The following is a 14,098-nucleotide window of genomic DNA, read 5'->3' as shown; positions in this document are numbered from 1 at the left end:
AAGAATTTCTGAAAGAATTTATCCTTGTAAAATCTCTAAGAAGGCAGGAAGCTGCCAAAAGGCACCGGTGAAGTCACTGTATTTCCAAGCTGTGTTACTATGCAGAATCAGAAGGTACCTACTCATCTCTACATCAGGAAACAACTTACTTGAAGCTTTCAAAACAGCAGGATAGCCAGTCCTAGCTTTTTTGTTATCAGTATCATAGCAACCCTTGTTGTCATGGCATTATTAAAAGACACTACCCCAAATTCATACAGATTTCAGCAACATGTGCTCCAGAATCCACTACAAGCAGTAATTTAATCATGTGCAGCAAAACTGAAAATTTATGGAAAAAAAAAAACTAAAACAGTTAAACAATTATTTCCATGGAGAAAATATAAGCACATGGGAAGTTTGAGCATAAATGAGGAAAAGAAAAAGCATAAAAACAGTAAGCCAAGCCCCTAACATTTGACATAAAAACATTAATGTTTGGGAGGGGTTTGTTTGAGAAGAGTAATAGTGATCCAATTCAGTGAGAATGCATGGAAAGTTCCTGCAAACAGCTTACTGAATACAGCATATTGAGAGTAGCAATGTCTGATTACATGCATGTACTGTTTTTATAATACCACAAATAATTCATATTTGGCAAGTCAAGTGCCCATTTACTGCCACTAAATTTGATCCTACAATTAGGTTGTATAAATTCAGATTACAATTAAAAAGCAGGTGGTATTTACAGGTTTGTGGTACTTTCAGGGCAGAAATCTCTCTTGGCTTTTGAAACAAATAGGGTCAAAGTGCAGGCTTGCAATTCCTGCAGATAGGGTGCTCTAGAATAGGACCCAAAACTCTTCCCCGTAAGTCCAGCCTTCCAGGGAAGATTCCCAGCATGATGAGCTTCTGTTGGGTACCACAAACAACCCAAACAGCCCTTTCAGATTTCTCATTTGCTGTCAGGGATTGGCCAAAAAACATCAGTGTATCCATTCAGATTCAAGCATTAACCAGGCTGACTGGCCTCTGATGTGACCTGAAGCTGTGGTGGGTTTTGTTTGTTTGTTTTAAAACTGGGCTAACATTCCTATCCCATTCAATTCCGGTCCAATTCTGTACTGCTGAGAAGTAAAAGCTTGTGTCAGGAGTCTTTCTTGCCTGTGTAAACAGGGCAAACCAAGAGCAGATTCATTTGTAGAAATTAAAGTTATAAAAATCAAGATCTCTCTCAAAAAAATTTTTACAAGAAATCAAATAAGTAGATGGTGTCACGCAAAATACATCAAAATAATCCAAATCTTCTCATTCTACCTCCACTGAAAGCACTTAAGTATTTCCATGATGTTGGTTTGCCAACTGACATCAGCAGAACAGTTGTTACTCCACACTCACTTCACATTGAAATTCCCAGATGAACTCCCCATTTGTGAATGTGGGGAAGCCTTTTGGAAAAACCCCACCACAATGCAGCTTTTCATTCATCTATTTCAATATGCTGGACGTTACATTCCTTCAACTTTTGTATTCTACGAGCCTTGAGATTCCAGTCAACTAACCTAGATGTGCTCAGCCATGCAGTTTAATCTTCAGAATACATGAATGTTTTATTAACCCCAAATTTAAAGTCCAGAATAAACTAACGAACAATGCTGGACTTGCCTTATTTACCTGTTTCTGACATATGAGTGAACACACGACGTGGCCATTTTAGTGACTGTTCATATCATTTCCCTGAATTTGCCTGGAGTTTAAGAATAAAACTAGGTGATGACAATGGCTTCAGTACCCTCAGAACACATTTTACGTTAGAATTCTACATTATCAAGTGGATGCAAGACTGATGAATACATTCACAATAAACCTGATCAGTCACCTTTCAACAGAAAACCATATCCACCAGGATTAGCAACTATCCTTTACAAGTATGATACTTATTCAAGGGCATTTTAAGTCCCTGGACTGAACAGTTGCCAATGGAAGATGCTGTTAAAATAAAAGGAGAAAAATTTTATGCTTTAAGCAACTCTGCTCCTTGCATATTGGTTCAAGTCCTGAAAACATATGAAGTAATAGTGACCTTTCACAACAGGAGTTTCTGAAGAAAGAACAAGTTGAAAAAGGCAAGACTAGTCCCAGAAAGCTGATCTTACCCTACCAAACAGGCACACAGAAGAGGTGGGAGGAAAGTTTTGTTTTAGCAATTCAAAACAAAATCATTTTAACCTTTGCTAACCCACATCAAGAGATTATATTAAAAAACAAACCTTAACCTTTAACTCATTTTACTTCCAGCCTGAAGTACTATTTGTTCTACATGGCTGCTCCTTCCACTTTTAGCCTAAGTCACTGACTGAGTGAAAAAGCTATTTTATTGCTGCCAGCCCACCTAGCTTTCAAAGGACCACACAAAGCCAGGATTATGAGATTATATGGTGTTAAACAAGAGGTGCATTACTTTGTGCATTTCTTCTAAAGGATCCTTTAAGCACAATTATGGCCTGCTAGAGGATGTGACAGTATTCAATTTCTGTTTTGTTGATTAAAAGCTATGCAAAATCAGCTTAGATTTTAAGTGGGATTCAAATCACTAAAGCAGCAGCCAGTACCATGGTTGTCTAGAAAACTGACGAACAGAAAGGATTAATTATTTGAAGTTCCAGCACTGAAGTCCTGCTGAAACAACCATCCAAGAGAGTAAAGCCTGACTACATAACTTGCACAGGTGACACAGAGGGATGAGCTGTTTGAATGCTCAAGAAGAAATCCTTTCCCACTTCCCAAATTCAGCAACAGTCAACCCCCTCTGCAACCTAACTTTCTGATATCAGATAGTTCACATACACATATCTTTGACAATTTCACGTGAAGAGAAAACACTACAACGCTCTCATTATAGAAGCAACTCAGGTCCCACTGGTACTCAGCATGCCCCGAAAGATAGCAGTAACCCACTGCACATTTCACTACGTGTTTTTAATTGAGTAGTATTTCTTCACAAATAACTTACAATAGAGAGGTGAAAAAAACAATACCAGAATCCGTTTGCTTTATGGTTCTGGAGTTAAGACCCCTGTTTCCCTCACTACCACTGAAGTTCTCACTAATGATCACATAGTCAATGCCAAACTGAAAATCCCAAAACCAACTACCAAAGGATGTGCAGGCCAGTAAAAGCTACAGAATGTGACACTTGTAACAGAAACAGGCAGAACTTGGTCAACTCTATATTTGAATACCAGCCACAAGCACTTCATTTTTCATCCATGCCCCTTCAGATTTAAACAACAATGGGACTTTGCCAAATACCTGAAGCACTTATGACACAGAACACAACCCGGAAGAGGTAAGTTTGATAAATCAACCTTCGTCCTAATTTGACAGAATCTCCAAAACAGAGATAACCAAAACTGGCAAATAACAATTCCTGTACACTGCTAAAAAATAGCCCAAGAAAGTATCTTCAAATGGAAACTCGGGGAAAAAAAAGGCAAAAGGAAAAATGCTTTGTTCAGGTAAATTCACCAAAAACTGAATTCCTGAAGTCCTGTGATTTGCAGTTACACTGTCATTAAGATGAAAGTTTAACCCAAACACAATTATTTTCTACAGCCTTACATGAGTCACCTCAATCTCTTACCCTGCCATGCAGTTCTACCTCCAGTCCATTAAAGAGACACCAGATCCAACATAACCAAACCACCACAACACTTGCTTGGAATGAAGAGACAAGTCAGCTTCAGTTCTGTGACCCTGCCACATAAACGGGACAAACACTTCCAATGAAACTGTTGGAAAAGGAATGATTCAGCCTATGAAAATTTCATAAAGTCAAGACCACTGAGATAACAGTTAAACTTTATGCTGTTCAACATACAAAATTTACTTGTATTGACGTTTTAAGTTGTAACACTGATATATTGATGCATCAGAGAAATGAGAAAATGGAATGTTTTTGTGCATACACTACAATGCATTTTGCCTTTAGTTTCCATTAGGAAACCAATTTAGGGCAAGGGGGTTTTGTTCTGTTTTTAAACCAAAGCAGCTCCTACATGTACAGAGGAATTGCTGTTAAGAACACAAGACTTGTCACTGGGTATGGATCAAATCTTATCTTTCAGATGTTGGGGCAGAGTTGAGAGGGACAAGTTTTTGTGTCCAGGTGTCCCCCTCTTTCTTAAGCTTCAAACTATATTAGAAGCACTTTTGCTGTTGAAAGGCCTAACTTTACATTTACATTCAAAGAATAAAATCTGACTGCTCATCCTCTTCCTGAGTATCCACCCTTCATCTTGCTAATCTTGTCATTAGTGTAGTTGCTGTGATGGAAAGGGAAGGTAATTCTAATAAATTATGTAGCTAAGGCTCTATAAGAGTTTTGAGATCCTTTTGTACATCAGAATTGCAAAAAGGAGGAAGGATGGAGTTTTGCTATTACATTTTTCACACCTCAAAAGCGACAGAAAAATGGGAAATGCTTGTTCTCTAACCAGTTCAGAGGTCTCCTAAAGGCAGATACGCTGATTATTTAAGTCAACACAACTATCCAGACTGCACATAAGGGTTAACTTCACAATTTTAACACTCAGGCCTTCAAGACACACACACACACCCCTCCTGACTACAGATCTTGGACACTATAGCAACAAGTGAACATTTGTTCTGAAGGAATGTGGAGTATGCAACTGGGGGAAGGGTAGTACTATCAGCCACAAACTTATCTCCTGGTCCACTAGGTTATTATTTAACTTCAGTCTTCCCTGAAACTGAAAAAACAGCATTTGCTATCCAACATTAGTGACCTGCATTTAACAGGCAGCTTACGCTTTGACTATGAAGAGCACAGCTTTGCCTGAACTGAACTTGAAGAAGAGCTGGGGTTTTTTCCTCCTCTGCTTGTTCATAATTCTGCTGTTTCCAGTACTATTCCATGACTGCAGATTAATTAATAGTGCTCTAATACTGCAAACCTACAAAGCAAATATACAGAAATCATGCCCAGCTCCTCTGATTCTGGTCACATCTGAAAGCCAAAGACTCCTCAACAAAAGCCTGCAAGATAGCAGTTTTATAGAAAACAAGAAGCCTGGGCAAAGGTTTGTGGAATGATCTAGAGTGAAATAGAAAGAAAGGTGAAAAGTTCTCTCTCCCAGCTTAAGTGTAACATTCCTTGGGAAAACCATGGCCCGTAGCTACAGCTGCCTCTCATGAACCTGGACTGTGAACTACTTTTTGTTGGATTCTTGTAGGCTTGCCTTCATTCAGGGTCCACTAGTTCTTCTACAGACCAGGTTCTCTGGAGTACATCAAGCTTCTGCTTTCTTTGCAGAACTTCTCAGGTTTGAGGAACCTGGCACTGGACAGGAAGAGGACTCATAGCCAGGGATCTCAGTGCTGTCTGATCTTGAGAGGATCCAAGAAGAAAGGACAGTGTGGAAGTAAGGAAAACATGGGAAAATGACCAAGTCTCTGGCTTGCTGTAGTCCTGGAGCTGAACTAAGAGAAACAGTTTACATGCCTGTATTTTAATTTCTTCCTCTGAGCCTTGCCACAAAAAGCACCAGAAGCTGTTTAAAAACCACTACTATTGGCTTTGGGTTCTTAGCAATCTTTCACTTTGTTAAAGTCAAGGAAGCATTTACTTTGTTCTTATCCTTATTTATATCCTTTACAGCTCTTACCTTGAAAGACTGTTTCACATTTGCCAGAAGAAAACAGTTTCAATTTCAAATGACAGAACTGACTACTATTTGGAGATATGTGAAAGAGTGGACTAAGGTATTTCCAGGTCAGAAAGACTGGAAGCATGTACGTCTTTGCATACAAGCAGCAGGTTTTAGGAAGGCAAGTTTAAAAGATGACTGTCAAATTCAAACATGCCAAAAGCTCAGAGCTAAGAGGTAAGTAAGCTGAATAAGCTGCCGATTATTTTGGCACCTACAAAAGGCATTTTTTGCTTACTATTCTCTCCACCTTTCATATACCTCTGTCAAATTAGCATTCAGGAAAGTAGACGAAAGAGTTGCTACAGGTTTTTAGCAGTGCATGCTGTAGTGTTAGGGCGCAGTGCCATGCTAACTCTGCCTAGACCCTCACACGCTTGTTCCATTTTAACCTCTGGCCACTCATTCCTTTGCCAGCCACCTTCTCCCTTTGCTGCTGGCACTCTGCACAACTTTACAGTCAGCTCATGGAACTGACCTGGCTGAAAACTCATTTGTTCCTTCCCAGGACTACTGTTCAGGCAGATCCACCCCAGAACTGGCTGGCTATGCAGCCAGCAGAAAATTACTGCCAGTGCCAGTGAGAAGTGGAGAGATCACAGCAGCTCACACTGAAGTTTCTTCTCTAAGCTGCTCTGGAAATACCCTACTGGCATACTTAAAATACAGCCCTAAACTTAACAAGCTTTCTAATAAGAAAACAACAATTTTGCTGCCTTACCCCTGCTCAAATCTAGTTCAGTCCTGGCTTCCCTGCTGCTGTGGCTCACAAGGTGACTTCTGCCACCTCTGCTACGGGAACACCACCATCCAAAGCAGCAAATCCAAGCTGTCAGAATTCACCTCTTCACACCTTATTTGGCTCAGCAAGACGATGAGCAATATAATTACAGCCTAACACATTAAAAACATGCACTTAGTTCTTCATAGACCAAGTCTGAAGAGAGGTTAATATAAAATATTACCTTTTATATACAAAGTATTAAAAAGGTAGTATTTTAATACTAAATTACAGAATTATGCTTCAGCTATTACAACTATGGAACACTTCAGTAGATACTGGAAGTGAATAACATCAAAATCCCGGTTCAGACTATTTGTCAACATGCTCAAATGTTGTGATTTCTGTAACAGGTATTATTATCTACCAAACAGCTTCTTTTCTCCTTTTTTTCATGCCACAATGAATAAAAGAAACAACGTGCTACGATTTACATTAATTCCTCTGCCTTTTCCTGAGGATCCTCAATAGTCATTTCATCAACTCACAAGCAGATTACTGACACATTTGGTATGTTCTATGCTCTCACGGTCCCTGAAAATCAGCTGCCCCTACAGTATTTTACTTCTTTCTTTACCTTTTTTAACCTTCTTTTTTACCTCCTCCCACACAGGTTTTTGATTTAAGACACAAAACACTAACAAACAGAAACCCAGCACAAAATCAGTCCTACTTCCCTCAAAACAAACACCCTCCACCCCAACCCAAATGTTCCTTCCAGAGACTTCTGCAAAGAAAGGCAAACCTTTTCTCAGATCCTTCATTAGAGCAGTTTGCCCACCTACCAAGCATTCATACTAAGAGGTGTCATTAGACAGGTAAATACATCCAAGTTTAAGGTGTATCAAAGACAGCATCTTTCATGGAGAAACATCAAAATTGTAATAAAGAACAAACAGCAAAATTACACCCAGTATTATAAATTATCATAATTTCAATCTGTAATCTTCACTGCAATAGCTAATGAACTTCAGATTTCCCTAGCAAAACAGGACCAACTGACTTATAAGAAGACTGCCTCAGAAAAAGGACATTACTGGTTTACATTATGAAAAAATAAAGAAATAAGAATCAAATGCTAAATACACTACAGTGCCTTAATTGTATTAAAATATGGATAAAAAATAAGGCACCTATTATCAAAGCCTGGAAGGGCTGAAGAGAAAACATCCCTCTTTGCCCCTCAGGCATTACATTGAGACAGCTTCTGGCTTTTAGTGTAGCATGTAATTTATCCCAATCTCCGTGGTGCTAACACAAGGGTTTGAGGTCACTAGAGATTACAAGTTCCTTATTTTGAGGAAACTATTTCACTTGACACACCTTTGAAATCGTCCCACTGGGCTGAATATCTTACCCTTCAAAAATAAGGGCCTGAGAGGTTTCAAGTTAGGTTGCATTCCTGATCCTTTTACAAGTCTTGGTGCTACTCTAAGGAGGATGCAGACATTCCTGACCAGGCCATCCAGCTTCATCTGTATTTTTTACCTCTGCTTCAGTTTTGAAAGAAATAATAATCAGAAAATCTTAAACTCAAAGAAACCAGACAACAAAATCTGACCCTCAAGGAAAAGCTCATGAGGAAAGGTGTGAGCTTTATCTTGCTATTCCACCTTCTAAAATATCCAAGTAGAAGATAGGATGAGCTTGAGGAAAAGTGTTTGCTCATGAAAAGGATGCAGAGTTACCCACATGAAGCACACAATATCACACTTTGAACATTACTTCAAAGTGAGTGATAAAGCAAGCAATAATTCCAAAATACATACTGTTATGTATTAAAGTACAAAGTAAAATACTCCTGCACTTTTAACCCACATGCAAATTTCACTCTTACAGCTATTCATGATGAAACGCAGCATTTCCCACAGTCCCAACGGCAGAACTTACAGTATGAAGCATACATTACATTCCTTAAAAAATAAATAAAGAGCAGATGTCACAAAACTAGTAGCTAACTAGCTTCAGACTAGGGAAACAGGAATGTTTCCCCCTTCTCTGATGAGATACAAGTAAAAGCTACTATTTACTGTTCAGAAGCGAAACACTTAGTAAAATATATTCTAATTAGGAACTCAGACTGTGCCCTAAATATTCTTTTGTGTGGTGCTTTTAAGCCTGACTAAATGAATCTCATTTGAGCAAAGACCACACAGTGGCATCATTTGCTTAAAGCAACAATGGAATTTATTACATGCAGTAATAGCACAGACTGTAGTGTCACCAAGCTACCTCCTCTTCAACACGTTCTCAACTGTGCACATCTATGCAATAAGCAATACTACTTTTGAACTGATAAATTCTTTAATAGAAATTTTTGTCCTGCATGTTTTGTCCTAAAAAGCAGCTTACACCCTTTCAGCACAACTTTGATGAGGTATAGAGACCCTTATCTTTTCAAAGGATTGGGCAGTATTATATATAGTGTGTATATATATATACACACATATGTAGTTATATAACAGTATAACCACTGTTAACACACATCCCCCCTATTCTCCAAAGGAACATACTATCCATGTTGAACTTGCCCAGCCACAAAATCCAACAGCACTTACTTGCAGATGCATTAAACCATGCTCTGGGACAAGAATTAATCCCTTCAAACGACAGGATTTAGCTTAAGTATAACCTCACACACTTCAAAAGATAACGTATTCTCAGTACTATGGTCAGGTTGTTAAATTCTCAGCAGGCCTCAATTGGAGGCACACAATTCAGTTCCTAAAACATTTTCCACCAAGGAAAGTTAACTACTCTCCTTGAGCACCACTACCTCTGAACATCACGGCCAGCTCCAGCCTTTAGACAGTACTTCCCTGTAAGTCCTACCTTTTCAAAGAGGGGTGCAAGCTGAAGCCAACACTTGGTTTTCACACTGAACCAATAGCTACTGTTGAAGCTCAAAACACAAAGAGAAAACCTATCAGCTTTCAAGCCATTCTGTCTTAACAATTTGTACTTAGGATCTACATTAAAACTGAAAGAACTGAATCTGAGGTACATTAAGAATACAGAACACCATCAGTAAAACTGAAAAGGCAAATGAAGTCTTAAGAGCAGCACAGATTGCATGTAATTTTCTGAGTCTTCCAGGTATTGAACAAACACTCTCAAGTTTGGCTTTCCAGGCACAGATTTCTGAGGTACCGCTTTAATTTTCTTATCAGAAAGGAAAGATGATTGACTTGTCTTGAGTCCGCACAATGTATTTCAGTTATCTCTGACCTCACGAAGTATGAATGCTACAAATGAAGACAGCCTGCCAGTTCAAACACAAAGATATGATGACAATATAACTATCCTTACCAATATCAGCCATATGACACTATCTTGCTCATCTGGAAATGTAATGAAGACTGGATCAAGAGACTGATGCACTGTTTGTGCAGTTCAAACGCTACAAGTTAAGCCTGTCATCAAGTAGAATCAAATAAAAACTTTGTGAAACAGCACTGCATTCAGACCTCTGTTCAAAAAATGCCCAGACCTCCTCTTTAAACAAAGACATTTAATATATCAGTGAATATCTTGATCCTATGCCTCAAGTTGGATTGCTCATAACTGATTGTTACATCCAGCGAGAACAGTGCCTAGATTCAAAGGGGAATTCAAAAGAAACAGGCAGCAAGAACTGAAGTGTGTGGAACACATGGTATTTCAGTCAACACAAGAGGCAACTGCAGCTCCCTCAAGTCCAAACAGCTGACAAACTTCTCAACGCTAGTTACATTCAGAGGGTCTTTCTTTGTGCGGTTGGGATGGAGGTTTTTATGGTGGGGGTGGTGGTGGTGGTGGTTTTTTATGTAAAGTAGCATTAAGAAACATGTTTCCTACTTGGTGCCAGCAAAGAGATCAGACTGCAGTTTATACAACAAACATTGCTGTGAGTTTGAAAAATCATCAAAGTTACACTGCTGTGTTTACTTTTGTTGAGAAGTAATATTCCAAATTAATTCAGCATTATGACCATGAGACTACTGTGAGAAATGAAATTATATTAGCATAACTAATGCAAAGAGAAATAGCCTTGAAATAGACTGAAAACTTTAGTTATATAGCACTCTCTCCTTAAAAGAGATCTCAGCTTACTCTTCATGTTATATATTGACTTGCACTGGTACTGTACAAAGCACAGTACATGTCTATAATCAAAGGCATTTATGTTCTAGTTTAGACATGAATACAGGTTCTAATCCAAAATAGCTTAGATTTCTCATATAAGATAGTATCACTACATCAGGAGAATGTTAAGTGAACCATAGCTGAAAAACAGCTAGGCTCTTCCAAGGCAGCTCAGATAACACCAGCAGGGAACACAACCAAGCAGTCTGGATGAAATTCCAGGCATTCACCCACTGGAATCAGCCCACCTATGGCTGCAGACCTCAGCCCAAGAGGGAGGTTACTGTGCATGGAAAGGAGGTTAGACAGATCTGCCAAAGCAGCAATACTACGACTAAGAGCAGATGCAGAAGCTACCTGAGGGAAGAGTGGCCAGAGGCTGCAAGGTCTGCAGCAAGCTCTAGGAATGCTTACCAGGCAAATACAAGAGCTCACTGGTGCAATCCTGCTGCATGACTTCCATTTGCCACTTCTGAACTGCTTAAAGATGCAGCACGTACAGAAGTACATCAGCAGCTGGTAGCAGAACTTTTAGTTATTTCATAAGCTTCAAAGTTTCACTCTTCAACACAATCTACATTGATTAATGCTGTCCAAATACAACTCATCTCCTCTCCCTGCAGTTGATTTCCACCTTGGAGTCATTCACGTCACTAATTTCAGGATGGTGTTAAGCTGCAAACATTAGGAGCCAGAATTTTATGTGCAAGTCTGATCAATCACCTTAGAAAGTTTTCATTAATTTTTCGAGAAGTGCAAACATTTCCAAAGATAAATCAAATGAAGAAATGTAATCCAAACTACACAGCTTCCACAAAGCTGTCTCCAGCCAGCAGAAAGCAAGCCCAGTATTACAGAACTCACTCTTATCATGTTTGGATCTTCTGAGTCCAACATTTAAACTGAAAATTGAATTCCCAGCTGCTGTGTGACAACTGGAACATCTGGGTAGGCCTTTCCTGCAGGGTGCCCTTGTCAGTGTCAGTAGGCACCAAGCATGTCACACATACCTCTGCTCACCCTGTGTGCTCAGCAAAACCACTGTAGGCATGAAGTGGTCACTAGTCTCAAATGACTACCCTGTTAAGGTTTGTTCACACATGTTGGCAGAGCTAGCTCAGCTGTGTGCAGACTCAATTGCAACTGAGGAGACTGCAAACACTCAGCACTCAGGACACCTTATAGCAATCAGCTCTGGATGTCGTTTCAGCTATTACCACGATCACATTTCTGTACAAATTCGAGAAAAGCTTTTCTGCTGGTGACCAAAATGAACACGATTTCCCTAAAGGACTAGGAGCACACAGTAAGGCACACTCCTCCTGAGCAAGAAACTCTTACAGTTTCCACCTGCTGGCAGAAGATGGTAAATACTTACCTTGTAAAAGGAGAAAGTGGAGTCACATCCTACCTTAAAACTCAAACTACTAGCAAAAAAGACTTCTAAAACCAAAACCTAGCCTAGAAGAATCACCAAAATATTAACAGAATTCTTTGGAATTACAAAAAACCCATTCAGGTGGTTGAAAACTAATCAGTTGATGGTCTTGCTAATTTTTAGCATCAGCCTACACAGCCTCCTAAAGCTTATTTTCCCTTGTTATGATTATGAAACATATTGCAGTGTTCTGGTGAGGAAACACAGAACCCAAACCAACAACCATCATTTCCCGTAGTCATCGTGCTGGGGGAGGGGAGGAAGAGAGGACAAAGTGGGAAGGTAAAGGGCCAGAGGGAATAACCACTGTAAAGACCAGTTAAAACATAGGAGTTGTGAGAATTTCAGAGAATGTAAGAACTAAGAATAAAGACCCGCTGACATACCTTCTGAACAAATGGCTTCCTTCAAATACAGCAGCACATCTGCAAACTTCCTGACGTCATTTACCAGTTGTGTGATATATTCTGGATCCACGAGAGGATTATCATAGCAGTCTGAGTTGGAGCTGATGCTGCTCAGAGAGCTGCTCTTGGTGCTGCGCCCCATTCCCCAGTTTCCTGAATTGGAGATGGTGAAGAAGTTGGAGGTAGACAGTCGGGCTAATCCCAAACCACGCTTGTTGCTTCCACCGTTCTGCCGCAACATCCCAGCAGCCGCTGTGCTTATAGAGCTCCTGCAGGTAACGCTCAGCAGCGCTTCAGGTCCATTGGACAAGCCAAAGATGAAACCCTTAAAAATTAAGGGGGGGAAGGAAGTGGAGAAGAAGAAAAAAAATGATGATTAGTATAGAAATATATGAGAAGTAATACTTTCGTGCTGACAAGATCCAAAACTTCTTTCAATATGACACTGCTTTACATTACAACGCTTAACTGAAGTATTGTGTTTCTGACTGTTTCAGATGATTTTAATTCCTACAACATGTAGAGTGTTGCACAGAAATCAAAGGTATGCAGAAATTATTTCAAAAGCTGATTCACAAGCAATGTTTCTGCCCTGAATATTTATTCTGGAAACCTTCAGAATCGAGTTCTTTACATTTAGCAAGACCTGTTCTTTACCATATGTTACTACAACTGAATACAACTGCAAAAACACTTGCTCCAGTACAGACCATGAGCAACTTCCCCATCTGCATCAACCACCAAGCTGTGTTCAGCATCCTGTCTCAAGATAATAGACAGCCTTGATCTGATAGGATGAATTCTCTTTGTGTAGATTGTGCCGAGCCAGAAACCATGGGCTACCACAGCTCATCTCAGAAAAGAAAACATCCTGAAAGCAGTTACGTGTCTTTTCAGCCTGAGACCTTTTAATATGAAAGGCAATCAAAGGAAAAACATGGAAAAGTGAATAGATATACAAATATTGCAGTATCAAAGCATATCTACAAAACTCAGTGCAGTTATCTCGAAGGGTGTTGCTCTGCTTTAGTACCCCTTAGAAGTTTCACCATCAAAGTGCACAGATTTGGGGGTGGTTCTGCCGATATAACTCAGCAGTTACCTGCATTCCTCCTGCTCAGAAAACCCAGAAAGCTGCTGCAAATTGCCCCATGTCAGGTTAAGCGATTCATTTCAAAGCAGCAAACTCCAGGTGGCAGAGTCAGGTATGCTGCCAGCAGCTCCCACAATGCCTGCTTTTATTCCCTCAACACCAGGGGAAATCCTTAGTGTTTACACTATATGGTAAACACTACATGGGGAAAAACAACCAAAACCAAATTGGAACATGACAGCTACAAAGCTAACATCAGTTGCAGGCTTACCTGCAGCAAGAGCTCAAATTCAACTCTTTTTAGCTCAAAATAAGACTTATTCTGATCTAAAAGCGCAGGTTGAGATGAGTTATCCCGCTTATGTTTGGATTTGGCTAGAGCACCTGAAGAAGTAGCACCTTTAACATTTAGAACATTGCATTTCAACAGGCATCATCCTAAGGCACTTCAATTATTTTTCCATTATTTCTGCTTTATTTCTCTTTGCAACTTAAAAATATCAGAGGAAACGTGGCCAAAGCAGTTGTTTTTGTAATTAATCTGAC

At 39.6% G+C, this 14,098-nt stretch overlaps 1 protein-coding gene across 1 annotated transcript in view; it reads right to left on the bottom strand.

Moving 5' to 3' along the window:
- The window catches only part of ARHGAP29 (Rho GTPase activating protein 29), a 45,224-nt gene extending 32,509 nt beyond the window's left edge, over positions 1–12,715 (bottom strand). The window contains exon 1 of the mRNA XM_080624391.1: positions 12,439–12,715. Coding sequence (XP_080480517.1) covers positions 12,439–12,700 — 262 coding nt within the window. The 5' untranslated portion in view covers positions 12,701–12,715. The remainder of the gene's footprint in view (positions 1–12,438) is intronic.
- Between the last annotated feature and the right edge of the window lie 1,383 nt (positions 12,716–14,098).

The sequence above is a fragment of the Psittacula echo genome (genome assembly GCF_963264785.1).
Source record: "Psittacula echo genome assembly, chromosome: 7".
Lineage (NCBI taxonomy): Eukaryota > Metazoa > Chordata > Aves > Psittaciformes > Psittacidae > Psittacula > Psittacula echo.
Note: the sequence above shows the minus strand (reverse complement) of the source record. Positions and strands in the feature narration are given on the sequence as shown.